Source organism: Nematolebias whitei, chromosome 2 (assembly GCF_014905685.2).
Source record: "Nematolebias whitei isolate Nwh7 chromosome 2, NemWhi1, whole genome shotgun sequence".
NCBI lineage: Eukaryota > Metazoa > Chordata > Actinopteri > Cyprinodontiformes > Rivulidae > Nematolebias > Nematolebias whitei.
Genome location: NC_056499.1, coordinates 47544719 through 47559934, shown reverse-complemented (window position 1 = coordinate 47559934; position 15216 = coordinate 47544719). Strand labels below are relative to the sequence as shown.

The 15216-nt window shown below is 39.3% G+C and overlaps 3 protein-coding genes across 4 annotated transcripts in view; 1 reads left to right on the top strand and 2 right to left on the bottom strand.

The window, feature by feature from the left end:
* The window catches only part of LOC119424536 (lymphocyte-specific protein 1), a 58003-nt gene extending 47414 nt beyond the window's left edge, over positions 1-10589 (top strand). For both annotated transcript variants that reach the window (XM_037692032.1, XM_037692025.1), the window contains exons 13-14: positions 434-536; positions 10488-10589. In XM_037692032.1, coding sequence (XP_037547960.1) covers positions 434-536; positions 10488-10513 — 129 coding nt within the window. In that variant the 3' untranslated portion in view covers positions 10514-10589. The remainder of the gene's footprint in view (positions 1-433; positions 537-10487) is intronic.
* The window catches only part of aph1b (APH1B gamma secretase subunit), a 442239-nt gene that overhangs the window by 89002 nt on the left and 338021 nt on the right, over positions 1-15216 (bottom strand). The gene's annotated exons all lie outside the window — the stretch shown is intronic.
* On the bottom strand, positions 2915-8862 carry LOC119424525. Its single transcript, XM_037692014.1, has one exon. It carries the CDS (start codon positions 8860-8862, stop codon positions 3076-3078), a length of 5787 nt encoding a protein of 1928 aa, XP_037547942.1. The 3' UTR covers positions 2915-3075.

The window sequence follows — 15216 nt, the reverse complement described above, 5'->3', positions numbered from 1 at the left end:
TATATATATTTGAGAAAACTATGCATTCTATTTTTATATTCCTTAAAATTATAGTTTCCTCAAATGATTGTGGTAGCCAAAGATCAATCTATGGTGCCCAAGGCCACCATTTTCCACCCACTGGCTCCACCACTGCACCTGGTAGTGGATAAAATTGCTCCCTCCACTCGGCAGAAACCATCACTCTGCACATCCTCGGACAAGGAATAAAAAGTAAACCACCCTCTGGTCTTCTCCACAGTGTAACTCATCCTCGCTTTAAAATCTTGCACTAAAACATTAAGGATTACTTGCATTCTTTGCTCAATTCCCATCCAGAACAACATGAAAAATGCATCTCAAAAACGAAAAACATTAACTATTCAAATCCTCAGCAAAAGAGGACATCCATGTACTGCTTATTTATATGTTGTTTATTTTTACTGAATTACAGGAAACCTCCACTAGGCCTTATAAATATGTGGTTGCGGGACATGGCAAGTATACCAAGGCTTCTGCTGATAACGGCTGCAGTGAAGATGTCAGCGGTCAGGCAGGTAAGAAATCTCCTTTATTAATAAATATAAAGAAGAAATAAAGAATGACTGTGTGAAAATACATTCATCCATAATTTGTTATTTGACTATAACATTTAACTTGTTTACTCTTTTGAAGCATTTTTATTAAACATATAATGTTAAATTTCTTCTACCTGGAAAGCAGCTTGGATTCTAAAATCATGTGTCAAATGTCATACAGACTTTAATATTGTTGAAGCTCTAGTTAACAAGTTTAAAATCATGGAGGTTTCATTTTTGATGTGGGGAAGTTTTGGTGTGGTGCCTGATCAAACTGGAATAGAATGCTCCAGCCTCCATTTTTGTATTATATTTGTGAAAATGCATGAACTCATAGTCCCTTAGACGTTTTATCTCAATGAAAATTTTTCACTGACACAACTTTTTGGGAACAAGTAAACACTTTGTCTTTACTTACACATACTAATGAATGTGAACACAAATAAAAAGAGAATAAAATGAGAATTACTTGTCATTGGCATTGCGCCATCAGCCGTAACAAAGAAAAAAGACAAATGCAGGACAGAAATAAACAAAACTTTATGCAAAATAATTAAAATAACATATTACGGTGAATGAAAATGTGTTAATTTGACACCAAAGTGGGCTGCGTTCATTTTATTCAGTTTTTAATTGTAAGCCTCCCCCACTAAAAAAGTCACTTTTTGTTTTTCTTAAGAAAACAAGCTTTATTAAAGTCGATTTTAGAAACAAAATGGCTCATACAAAAGAACTACGACACATCGCCAAAACCTGCCATGGCAGAATTATTCTCTGAACCACTGAAACATCAAAAATCTACACTCCTTTTCCACTCCTCACTCCATCCTCTTCAGTTGTTTCTCTTGTTCTTGTCACCATCATCATCTTCCTTAACTTGTGTTTACTTGTTACCTCACAATTACAATCTAAATGCAGCGAGGCTGGTTAAGTACTGACCAATGCTCCAGATATCAGATTAATGCTTCCAACAAACAAACAAAAGCTGCATGGACACTCACTCAATAATAATAATAATAATTATTATTATTATTATGTGTAGAGATGTCACACAGTTGGATCTGGTTCATTGTTCATCAACATAAAAAATGAAAGTATGGGGCTGTTTTAATATTGTTTGAGGTGTGTATCTCAAAAAAGTTATTTGAAATTCATTATTGGTGTTCATCTTGAAGCTAACTTAAACCGTAAGAACAGTTAAACAAAGCTACGAGAAATGTTCAAGTAGGATAACAAAATACTAACGCAAACCATAAAAAATTTGACTGGTTTTAAACTGAACTGTCTCCCTCAACAGCAACACGTTGTACAACCAGCAGCATTTTAAGCTAACTGCTAAGTTTGTAGCACGCTTTAACGTTAGCATGCTAATCATTTGATTAACAATGAACACAAAGAATAGCCAGGAGTGAGAATGTTACATGCTGCGGGTCAACATTTTGGTTGCTACTAAAGTTTTAATTCTGGACAAAGTAAATTAAAAAGTATTGCCTCTAACTTGAACTCCTAACACCTGAAATGGTTGAATATTGTACGGTAGCAGTAGATTGTCCAGTTTTATTGAACTTTGTAATAATTTCATTTTCCTAAATGCACGCTCAAGGTTGACGTCAGTTCACATAATTTTAGGGCATTTTAGTTGAGTTCTAATACGGCTAGCTAACATCTGCCGAGCATTTCAAATGTAGTTTTCAAAAAGATGGGCAGCAGTTTTCCAAAGTTTTCAGGCCTACAATCTTTTGGAGTTTGTGGTTTTAATTTATTTTATTGTTCGAACAGAGTGTCACCACTTTTCCATTCACACCTGACTTTCGGAAACCTTCTTGTTTTAATACCAGTCTTGTTACATCTTCATTCATCTTGCATATATTCTTTCAAATTATTTTTGTCCTGTTGTTCAAGGAATGTACAAGTCATATTCAATACAGAGAATAAAATCTGTCAGCAGTATTAACTAAAAGCTTTATACATATTTTAGAAAAATAAAAGTCTATGGCATGGCATCTATAATAGTCTACAACACGTGCATTAAGAATCGCATCTATCCTACTGAAAATAAATAAAAAACGACCTCATTTAACTACAGACTAAATAACTGAGCTAACTTTATTTAGTCTATGCTTTTTGCTAACTCACATCATAATTAGGGTTTAATAAAAGTGCAAAAATAGCACTGCAGTTAGAACTACATGATCACTTTGTCAGTTATCATTTAAACAATACAAACATTTTAATAACATATCAGATGTATTTAGTTGTTTGACACTTAACCAGTTTATTTCTTTATTTTAGCATTCATTTAAATGTTATTTGCTTTCATAAAATAAATTAAATTGATAACATACTATGCTCCGGCACTAGGACAAATTCATGTGATCAAGCAGTAACCCATCATTTATCCAATTTGTTGCTTACATTATTAAATTGTCTTGTCGTTTGCATGTCCTACTGAATCAAAACCTGGCTTCATTTTATTTTGTGGTATACCACAAATAAAATGATTTGCTTACAAATCACCTCATTCATAAGTTTCATCGGCTGCATCGGTAGTTTTTGTTGAACCAAATCCTTTGGCTGTTCTGTTGAAATCCTTCCGGTCTTCCTCGTGTGTTTTGCGTTTTATCAACCCCTTTTCAAAAACCGATGCTATTTTTGCAAGCGGCTTCTCTGCTGCCTCTTTCAGCTTCCTGGCATCAAACCGAGGGCTGTACAGTAAAATGGGCAGGCGATTGACGAAAGATGGAACTGCTGCCTGTTCATCTTTGGAGGATTTTTTCTTCTCTGAGTCATCCTTGTTGACGTTCATTTGGTTCATGATTCGTTCTTTAGTAGAGAACATTTGAAAAAGAAGTGCATCCCACATCTTCAATGCCTTTGGACCGTCCTGGTTCTTAACCTCCTGATTTGTATGTTGGACTACAGCCACTTCATTAGGAACTTTAACTGTAATTTCTTCACCACCATTGGAATTTCCCAGAGGCTTGGCTTCTGGCTCTGGAAATTTAGGCACGTCTGGTTCAACAACCATGTGTTTTTTTAGCCGTGTCCACCCACTGAGCTTACCCTTTAGACCTTTTGGCTTTTGTGTTGCTTTAGCCTCAGTGGATGTAGACAATGTTCCCTCTGCGACAGACTTTTTGTCAGTAACTGAAGATGCAGTTGATGTCGCTGACTTCGTGAAGGGCTCGACTGCTGGAACTTCTATTGATGCCACTTTGCCTTTGGCCTTCAGAAGGTCCTTGATTTTGAGGCCAGTTTTTTGCTGAGATGGCGGTGATGTTCCTCTGTTTGGTGGAGCTTTTACTGAGCCTGCAGCCTGAGGCAGAGAGGTAGGAGTGGTAGAATCAATCACAGCATCTTTAACTATGGATGGTTTTATGACAGTATCTTTTGATGGCTTTGCAAGGCAAGTGTTTTCTAGCAGCTGCTCTGTTAAAGACTGAATATTAGTCATGTGTGAGTTAACCTGGATCGGGTTGATGGGAGACTTTGAGGACTCCGTATGTGCAACTAAAAGATTCATATCTGTGATTGTAGAGGACGGTGTTGGTTCTACTTGCTGAGTAGAAGAAATTGCTTTTAGACTTGTAGAACTGTTGAAAACTGGTTCGCTACTTTGGTTGGGCATGCTACATGTAGGGTTTAGTGAGGAGAGATTTCCTTGTGTATGTGAGTCTGAAGAATGATTTGTTTTTTTACATGGCATTGGGGAATGTACTTTCACCTCAGGGACTAAAGTGTCTTTTGCTGCCATTTTTATTCCCTGCTTTGAGATGTTTTTCATGATGGACTGTTGAGCATTACTAGCTCGTGTGTCATTTTCAAAAGGTGAAACTGGTGATATTTTCTGTTCTTTTACATTAACTGATGAGGTTTTTGTTTCTGTCAACTGGGTAAAAGAAACAGGAGTTTGGCACGTTTGTGGTAAGGAGGGCATACATGTTTGTTTTGGTATATAACACACCTGCGGCTCATGTAGAGGGGAAGCTCTTATTGCAGCCCATGCTTTGGTTGCAGTTGGACTATGCGGGACTTTGGTGGGTTCATTAAGAGGCTGGGTGTTTTTACAACGGGGTTCATTTGCAGGAACTTGTGAGAAGGACGGCAGGTTTACACCATGGTTGTTAATTTCAGAAAACGTAGGAGATCTATTAACAGAACTAAACTGTTTTGTTAAAGTCTGAGAGTTTACTAAATCCACACATGTGAGAACATTAATTTCAGGTGAAGGGGTCACACCTTTCTTTATTATCTGTTGGGTTTCCTGTTTAATACTGTTAACCAAAATCTCAGGATGACCTGCAGAGTTGGAAGCCTGTGTTTCCACTGTGGATGGTAAAACTTTTGGAACTTTTGGACATGGACTTACTAACAAATTACGATCCGTATTTGACTGAATGACAGAAAATGTCTCTTTTTCAGTAGTTTTTCTAGTAATTTGTTGACTGGGTGTCTCAGATGAACTGTTTGTATAAGGAAGGTTTACAGCCAATTTATCCCCAACAGGGCCATTAACTGTTTCACTTATGGACAACTTTGCTGCAGATTGACTTTTTAAGTTCTCATATGTGATCTGAGGACTTTTTGGTGGTATGCGTCTCAATGTTGGACTGAAGGGGACTTTAGGTCCACTGCTCTTTGGAGTATTACATGATGGTTTATTGTTCATGGCTGGTTCTGTTGTTACCGGTAAAAAGGCTTCCATGTGAAGTTTATTTGGAACTTTGGATTGACTGGTTGGAATATCTTCCAAATGGATGTTGTTTGGTTGTGCTGTGAAATGATGAGTAGTCTCTGCAGCTCCAACTTGAGAAAATAAAACAGAATTGTTGGACACCCTTAGTTGGTTTGTAGACAACTCGTTGAACATGTTAAATTCATTGCTTGGGATACTTGAGTTTTCTTTTGTAAGATTAGCAGCTGGTTTTGTTTGAAGGTTTTCTGCTCTGACGTGGGAAGAGGAGATAAATGGATGCACTTGAGTATTAAGATTGTTTTCTTCTACTTGTGTTGCTGCTTTTGTGCATGTGTATGGGTTTGCAACTACATTTTCTATTTCCACAACTTTAGTTGGGCCTTTCCAGCCTAGATTAGCTTGTGGTTTTATGGGTGCATTTCTCAGAGTGTCGTTTAGCTTTTCGTTCTTTGTTATTAACAGATGCAACAAGTTTGTTTCTGAAGGAAAATTATTGTTTGAAAACTCTGCGAACTTGATCGCAGTAACAGGTAAGACATGCGCTTTGGTTTCTATGGTTGCTGTATTTGGTAAAATCATGTTTACAGCAGGTGCATTTGATGTATTTGATGGAAGCAAATGGGAATTGCTCTCTTGTGATTGGATATTTCTGCAAACTTGAGTTACTGTGTTCTGTTTAGTCATTTTCCCACCTACCTTAGGGGAAGGTGCTGTGCAAACATGGTGCTGCCCTGAGCAAAGAGATGCTGTAACAGGTTCATGAAGCAAAGTTGTACTATTTTTTAGCACTTTTGCTAAATTTTCTGAAAACTGTATCTCATTGATACTGTTGTTAGGAGTGTTTTTTGTACTAACAGTCACAGATAATAGAGTATTCCCCACATTTGACTTATTTGGTAAAATACTATCGCTAGCTTCAGTTTTGTGAATTACTTCTTGCTTTTGATTATCTAAAATATCTTCACTTGCTGCTCTGCTAGAGAGGGGGTTGTCTAAAATGAGTTTGGTTGACTGTTTTCCCAAGAAGGCTACATTTTCTGCAACTTGCGTTTCTGAGAATTTATGTCTTGTCTGTGTTGGTGAAGAAAAAACAGACATGTTTTCAGAGTCTGCCACCATTTTTTCTATTCTTGCAATAGATTGAACATTGGCACAATGGGATGTTGGTTCACTCTCTTTCATGGCAACTATTCTTAAATTTCCTGACAGTTCTTTTTTATTTGAAATGATGCATTCCCCAGTGTGATCTAGATTAGACACTAAAGGGCTTTTGTCAAGATTAGAGACTTTTTGAACAGCATCACCACTTGTTGCTTTAAGTTGTGTTTCTATATTAAAGTCTTTCACAAAGAATGAGGAAGAGTTGGTTGAATGATTGCTATCAGTTAGACATGGGGCTGTTCTTAGCTCTGCCTCAGTAAAAATGTGTGCCAGATTTTTTGTGTGTACCTCACCTGCTTTATGTATTGGTACTGAAGCCTCTGAGCATGAAGCTTTTGGTGTGGATACATCACTTGTGGATTGTTGTATTATTTTCTGTGTCAATCCAAAGGAAAGCTTGGATTGGATTGTTTCCACATTAGCTGTGTTAATAGACTGAATTCCAATACTCTCAGCTCCAGATCGGCTTTCCTCAAATACATCACTGGTATGTGTGAAAATCTGTTCGTCTGGAATCTCTGGATGAGACGATCGCTTATTGTGAACCACAGGAGGTAGGTCCTCAGGTCCATTGATCTGATTGTCACACTTTGAGACGTCTGATCCATCTACAAATTTGCCTGAGTGGGTTTTGTCTGAGGTTTCATCAGTCTTGGGATGTGCAGAGAGCTGATGTGACACACTGGTCCTAATTCCACCATATGCAGCATACTCAGTTGGAGTAAGTCCATAATACACAGAACGGGATTTGGGTTTGGAACATACTAATGACATTTGGGTCTCCAGTAGGGATGTCAAAGACTTTCGTGCCTCAACTACCGGAGGATGATAGGTGGACAACACTGGGCTTGGACTTAGGGATGCTTGCATTGAAACTATTTGTGTGGGGTACAGAATCTGTGGTGCAGAAAGAAACGATGGAACTTTTGGCAAAGATGAAGGTATAGTTTTTGAAACATGGTTTGTTTTGGGGTTGTCTAAGTCTGCAAGCAATGGTCTGACTAAAAAATTGTCTGACATAGTTGTGTTTTCCTTGTGATTCAGCTCAGCAGTGCCAAGATTTAGATTTATTGGACTCTTTCCTGTGTTAGGAATCTCCATCTCTTTACAAACTGGCTTGATGGCCGACATGCTATTAAAATTAGTTTGCATTTGTTCATCTGTCACAGTTGGAGGCTTACTTATAGAGTGTGTTTGAACTGCTGAGGTGGATTCCAGAGCCTCTTTCGGAACAATGGGCGCTTGTAAATCTCGGGAGGGGTTGAAAGCAGGACTTGCCATGGATAAATGTGGGTTTGGGTTTGTTATTTCAAAGATAGGTATTGATATTTGAGTTGGTGTGTAGGAAAGATTTTGGGATCTTGCACTTTGTGTCCTAGGTGATGACAGCTTCTGATCAATGTTCACCACTGACCCTGCTGTTTTCTCACAATATGTTGCAGGTAAGAAAGCTGGGTTTGTAACTGTGAAGTCCTGCATGGAGGGAGGTTTGGAGATCTCATGAAATGTTGCTTTTGATGTATATATCTTGGCTTGCATGGCTTCAACTCTTGACTTCTTCACTCCATCAACAAGTGATATTTTTGAGGCGGTTATTTCAGATGGCATTTGTTGAAGAACACTGCTGTCATTGCTGTTGACTGTGGCAGTTTTTGTTGAGTTATCCTTTAAATCAGCATTTGTCTCCCTCTGGCTGGGAATGAAATGCTGTGTGTAAGTGTTTGAAATCGATAGCGGAACTGGAACAGGAGACAGAGCTGAAACTTGAGTAGGTGCCAGGCATGGACCAGAGTTGGGGGCAGCAGGGGATAGGATCAGACTTTGCATTGATATTTTTGGGCTGGATTGCGATGCAGCGAATGGAGAAACCGTTGTGACTGACCTATTTGATTTGGAACTCATGTTGCACTTGAAAGCAGAGGGAGGGCATAGTGAGGGGATCTGATCTGGTGGCCATACAGTTTGTGATGTTAAAGGGGGCATCATGAAAGGGGCCGCATCGTCAAATAAGAAAGAGGAACACTCAAACAGCGGAGCCACCTGCTCCTGGGAACTCCTGATGTCAGCTGATTGGGGCAGAGGGTCAAAGCTGCCAGTTTGTCCATGAACGCTGTTCTGATGTTGAGGAAATGCAGATGCAGTGTGGTTGTAGTATGGGCCAGAAGGGAAACATGATATGGATGAGTCTGCAATCAAAACTGAATCTGGTGACCTCGGTGGGCTACACTGGTCACTGTGCTCAAGGTCTGTGCTCGCTTCGTTGACAGGTGACAAACAGGAGCGGAAGGGAATGGGCGTCTGAGAAAGGCTGCCTTTTTTCTTTCCTCTCTTCTTCTTGAGTTTTTGAAGCCTTGCGTTGTCTTTGCCTGGTTTTGGCAGTAAGGGTGGAGGATACTGCTGGGAAAGGTCAGGCTCCAAACCATTAGTGTAACACACCTCCATCAGCATGCTTAACTCCTGCAAGACAGAAAACACATCAGCTGAACTACATCAACCAAACATGTGAAGAAAAACATGACAAATGAAGCTTATTGTGTGAATGTTTATAAAACACTCACTAATGAGATCCATTTTTATTCTGTATGTTTTTTGGCATGCAACTCTTTTTTTGCATTGTTTGTTTGCTTGTTTTTGAGCAATTTCAACAATTCATACATCGAAACGTTCAGCTCATCCAGGACAGGCATGCTATGACTTTTGGTATTTGTGCAAATTTTACTTTTTGAAACATTTAGCTTTGTTGGCCATGTTTTTCTTATTGAAAATGAATAGATCTCTCCACATCCTTCAGACTCTTTGTGCTGTTTAAAACCTTTTACTGCTCATTTCAGTTTTTTATTGGGTCAACGTTTTTCAGCATCTTTCTGCTAAATTCAGCTTTATTCTGCTTTTCCAACAACTTCATAGGTGTTGTTCTGCTAATAGTTTTTAGCATTTTTCCTGTTGTCTTTTGTGCTAATTTTCACCTTCTCTGTTTCTTTTTTAAATTTTCACATTTTTATGCTTTTTCAGCTGCTTTCTTTGCTAATTTCAGCTTTTTTCTGTTCATTTCAGTTATTTTTTCCTAATTTGTATTGTAGTCGGGCAGCACGGTGGCGCAACTGGTAGAGCTGCTGCCTCTCAGCGGCCAGGTCCTTGGTTCAAACCCCGGTCCAGGGGCCTTTCTGGGTGGAGTTTGCATGTTCTCTCCGTGCATGCGTGGGTTTTCTCCGGGTACTCCGGTTTCCTCCCACAGACCAAAAACATGCATGTTAGGCTGATTGGTAACTAAATTGTCCCTAGGTGTGAGTGAGAGAGTGAATGGTTGTTTGTCTCGTTTGTCTCTATGTGTCCCTGTGATGGACTTGCGACCCGTCCAGGGTGTACCCCGCCCCTCGCACAGTGATTGCTGGACATGGGCACCAGCGACCCCCGTGACCCAAACTGGAATAAGCGGGTAAAGATAATGGATGGATGGATGGATGGATGGATTGTAGTCAATCTATTTACCTATTTCAGATATTCTGCCTGTTTCTGCTACACTTCTGCTCTATTCAACTTTTTCTACACATTTCGGCTGTTCTTTTGCTGCTTTCTGCTTTTATTTTCCAGCTTTTAACAAATGCTGCTCAAATTTAACTTGTATTAACAGTTCAGCATTAAAACCTTTTCAGCTGCTTTCTGCAATAGCCATTCACATTTCTCTAGTTTTATGTATGTTATTAATCTAAATGAGAGATTTCTCAAAATTATTTATGTTTAGATGCTTAATAAAATAAAAGCTTTTGAATTATTTTGACTTTTCTGTAACCCTTTAGCTGCGTGACAGCTTCCTAAAATAGATTTGGGAAAAGATTGATTATAATTTAGTTAAAATTATGATGAAAAATGTTTCCTTTAAAATTTCTGGATTTGTAGCTTAGCAGCTCTGTCACTAAGTAGATTAAAATGTTTTTTTTTTCACAACAAGATTAATTGCACTTTTCAAGCATATAAACTGAAATGCTTCTCAAATGCAAAGTTTTATTCAAATCATTTGTCTGGTAGATGTAAAATTTATGTAAATTTGTTTTTTGTGTGTTTTCTTATTACAGCTGGACGGTGCTGTGAAGATTTGTGAAACACGTTTGGAATATTGGAATAATAACCACTTTGATGTCATTGTTTTTATGTTTTTTTAGATTTAAGCTGGAAATGTAGCTATATCCTTTTTTACACTTTTGAAACCAAGAAAAGAACATTACATTTACATTTTAACTCGACTTTATGTTGTCTCAAAGAACTCAAATGTATCTTTGACTGCAAATTTATTTAATAAAAGTGATTATCCATGGTTGATTCTTTTGCTGCTCATTTTTTAATGAATTTCTTCATTTCCTGTTGTAATTTTTCATCTTGTAAGGTGTCCATCTTGTGCAGCGCTCCCTCTTTAGAGGATTCAGCTGCTGCCGACTTTCCTTTTATAACCCCTGCCAATGGCTTTCAGACATGGTAGCCTCAAAAGACTCCAGGCTCCGCTACCAAAAACCCCATTAGCAGGTTCCAGAAATCCTAACTGGGTCCTGAAGGTGCTGGAAGGGCTATTTGTAATGGAAAGATGTGTCAAGCTGTTTCATTTAGAAGGTCTACTTTTAAATGATGACAAACTGCTCGTTAAAATAGTCTTCCAAGAAAAAGTCCAATTTAAAAATGACCTCTGTAGGAAACACAAGTGAACCCGATGGAAGACCTAGCTCAGACGGGGGGTGGGGGTTGGGGGGTTAGAGGGTTTATGTATCGAGGGGAACTTTAGTGTCTATGTAACGTCTAGATTTTAAGAGTTGTAAAACCAGAAAGTGAACTAAATTTAGAAGCTCCTGAAAACAAGGAGGCGTTAAAAAAAAGTACTCAGCAGACATGAAATATGTCAACATATCTAGGATTATATACAAATATATAAATGAAACAAAAACTTAATGTTCAACTGTTTTACCACGAACAAGTATTTTAAATGTGAATCACTTTGATTCTACTGTTATTTATTTATTGCATCTAAAAAAACAACAGCCAGCTATTTCCTTTCACACTGAAATCAAAGAAGACACTTGAGAGTAACTGACATTATGTTGGTTTGCACCAATAACCCACATGCAAATGACGGTGTAGTTTTGACTGTAATTTGTTGATAACATTTTCTGGATGGTGTAGTCAAGGCTTCTGAGTAGCCTTGAAAAGACCCACAATCTAATTTTAGAGCAGGGGAATGAGAGGAAACATCATGGAAGCACCTGCTGCCTGCTGTCCTGGACTCAACGAGACGTCCTCAGTTTTCCTGTAATCAATCCTCTCCGAGCTGATCTGTCTGTGAGCGGAGCTGCGTGTTTCTAAGTGAGAAGCTCTGACCAGCTCTAGTTATGTCACACTTCACGCTTCATAACTGGAGAGTTAAACCTGCAGGTTTGATCAGATAAACATACAGAAATCACAGCAAAGACCAAAAAAACTGACTTGAAATAGTTTTTGTTGCTTTGAACTTTAACGGAGATGTTTGGCAGCTTCTGGACGAATGTTGTCAAAGTGACTCCTGTCGTCACTGGGACAAGAAGTAGAGCTGTAACATGAGCGGTCCCCATTTAAGGCTCTGGGGTTAGACATCTGGGAGGTTTTCACTTCAGCAGCTCCATAGAGTAAAGTGTAAGATTAATTTGGGGATAAAAGTAGGCCGCGGTCTTCATACGTCTAGCTTTAATGCAGATAATTAAATAAAAATGAAGTTTTCATCAAGAGGCTGCCACATAATGAATCTGAAACACTTACCTGAAATGGAAATTTGTGTTGTTCATGTTCTGCCTGATGGGCTGTAAACATAAAAGTCAGACGTAAGAAAGGTGCACAACTAATTTTTAAGGTTTAAAAAATATTAAACCTAATTATTGTGGAGTATAAATTGGATTAATATTTATTTAAAGACTAGTATATTTATCATGGCTCAAAAATGTTAAGCATTTTATTGCAAGCCTTTTCTTCTGAGGCTGCACTGCAGTGTCTCATTTGCATCATGCGCTTAAGCTTGCAAAGCGTGCACGTGCTGTTATCAAACCCTGCGTCATGTTTGCAGGTCAACGCCTGTCCAAAGTGTCAGGATCTCACGTCAGAACCACCACCTTGCCAATCAAGCAAACATTTAATTTGAGTGGATTACCTTGGGCTGACAGGAGAACCTGCTCTCTGCTCGTTAATCCCAGCTCAGAGTGCCACAGGGCCGTCTCACCCTCAAGTGAACTAGAGTCTTAGGAAGCAAGCTGCAGTGCCTGCAGCCACTCCAAAAATAAAACGATTGCCTTCAGTGTTTGTTGCAGGGGCAGATGGGGGGTATCCAGGCCACCTGAGATGGCTGAGGTGCAGCCCCTACAGGCGGACCACAGCCGCTTCTACCTGAAGAAATGGGGTTGTTTCTGGTTATGGTGTCTCGGGCAGTCAAGATTGGCAAAAAATAAATAAATAAATAGAGGAAAGCATATATTTAAGCAATATGAAAACTAGAAAGCATAGTTTCCTTAAATATTAGCGTGAGTTGGGTGCAAATACAAATATATGGTGGCAGCCACCTTGTGTTTTGATTTAGCTTTCAATTTTTGACTTTTACAGTGACTTTTGTCATGCCTTGATGCACAACAATGAAAGTAAACACATTGCTTATTTTTTTTATTTTTATATAAATATAAGACAGGAAACACAGTGGTACAGTTGGTAGAGCTGCCGTCTCTTGGCAAGCAGGTCACCCCATTTCAAATCCTGATCAGGAGGCCTTTCTGGGTGGAGTTTGCATGTTCTCTCCGTGCATGTGTGGATTTTCCCCGGGTACTCTTGTTTCCTCCCACAGACCAAAAACATGCATGTTAGACTGATTGGTAACTCTAACTTGTTCCTAGGTGTGAGTGAGAGAGTGAATGGTTGTTTGTCTCGTTTGTCTCTATGCGTCCCTGTGATGGACTGGAGACCTGTCCAGGGTGTCCCCCGCCTCTTGCACAGTGATGGCTGGACATCGGCACCAGTGATGCCCGTGACCCGAAAAGGAAGAAGTGGGTAAAAGATAATGAATGGATGGATCGATACATATACGACGGCAGCCATCTCAGATTTTGACGTGCAACCCAGTTTTCAAAATGAATCTTTTTTACTCCTAGATGTATCTACGCAAACTTGTACCTCCCTTTTGTCTCTAAGTTATGCTCACAAAATGCTGAGTGTTTCCAATGCCTTCTCTTTGCGCTGCAACAAGGGACAAAAACATGCATATTGTCTACTGAATCAGAACCAGAATCAGAATAAGCTTTATTGTCATTGCACAGTGAAGTACAGCAAAATTATATTCCGTACAGTCGTCCAAAAGATGGGCGGAGTGTACATGGCTGCAGCTCCTAGGAGCGCGGCCTTAATTCTTTAAATAGGAAAAGGGGAAAGACCATGAGGATAGTGAGTATTAAAAAAAGATCTCTTCACACCTTGTCCTTGTCAGGACACGGTTTAAGACATCAAAAAAATCTACCAGCAAGCACATTTATAGACACATTACATATGCGTTTGGCAACAAGATGGTGAGATTTTGTCCATGAAACACTTCCAGATAGCACCATAGTCCTGATAAGATGTTATAGTGTCAGCTGGTCAGCTCTGATAAGCGGTCACAGAAGTTCTTGGGGGTTGGTGGTGGTGGGGGTGATAGAGCAGAGCTTTCTTGGTTTACACTTTCCCCAATTTGATAAGTTGGCCTATTCAAGGCCGAAAGGGGAGGCCAGAGTCAGATAAGCCACAGTTGTTCTTGTGCAGGCAAGACTGTTTGTCTTTCGTCAGCCTTGAGTTCTGCTGGTACTCTCAGTGAACCAAAAGGACCAGATTTGTGGGTTTCCACTGGTCTTTGCTTATTAGGCTTCTCCAAGATTGATTCCAACATTCTGGAGAGTTCCAGAAGTTGCAAGTGGCCTACGATTTTCATAAACTGCTTCCAGCTTATGGATTAGCTTGCAAATCAGCTGAATCTGAGAGCTCAAAGCACAAATGAATCCTTCAAATAAGGTAGGCAGCTTTGCCATGGCCAAAACTGCTGCTGACGTCTTCATGAATAGACAATAACATAGGTATCTGACGGTGCCAAAAAGCAGAAACCCTGCTATCATAAATCCAATGATGTATACATCTTCCACATCCTCCAGAGACAACACAGACAGGCACATCAGCTTCCACTGCCTCCACAAATCCATGACATAAGCAGCCACGTGCATCTGTCCAGGGCATGAGGGTTCTCCAGCACCCTGTTGTTTGGTTGAAAATATTTTTATCAATTGCGCTGAAAGTTCAGCTGACCAAATCCATAACAGTAATTTACGGTTTGGAAGATGTGTAAATAGAAGCTGTGATACACAAACAAAGAGCAAAAGCAGGAGGATGGCAGGAGAGGGAAGAAAAGGCATCCGTCTTGCTCGAGGACGAGTGAGGGAAAAAAATTCAGGAGGCGGGGTAGGTGTGTTGTTCCGTCTAAAGTCCACGGCCATCTCTTTCATCTTCTTCACATTGATGTGAAGGTTGTTCTTCCTGCACTAGCTCTCCAGGTATTTCACCTCCTGCCTCTAGTTGGACTCGTTCTTGTTTGTGATCCATCCAATCACCGCTATATCTATCTATCTATCTATCTATCTATCTATCTATCTATCTATCTATCTATCTATCTATCTATCTATCTATCTATCTATCTATCTATCTATCTATCTATCTATCTATCTATCTATCTATCTATCTATCTATCTATCTATCTATCTATCTATCTATCTATCTATCTATCTATCT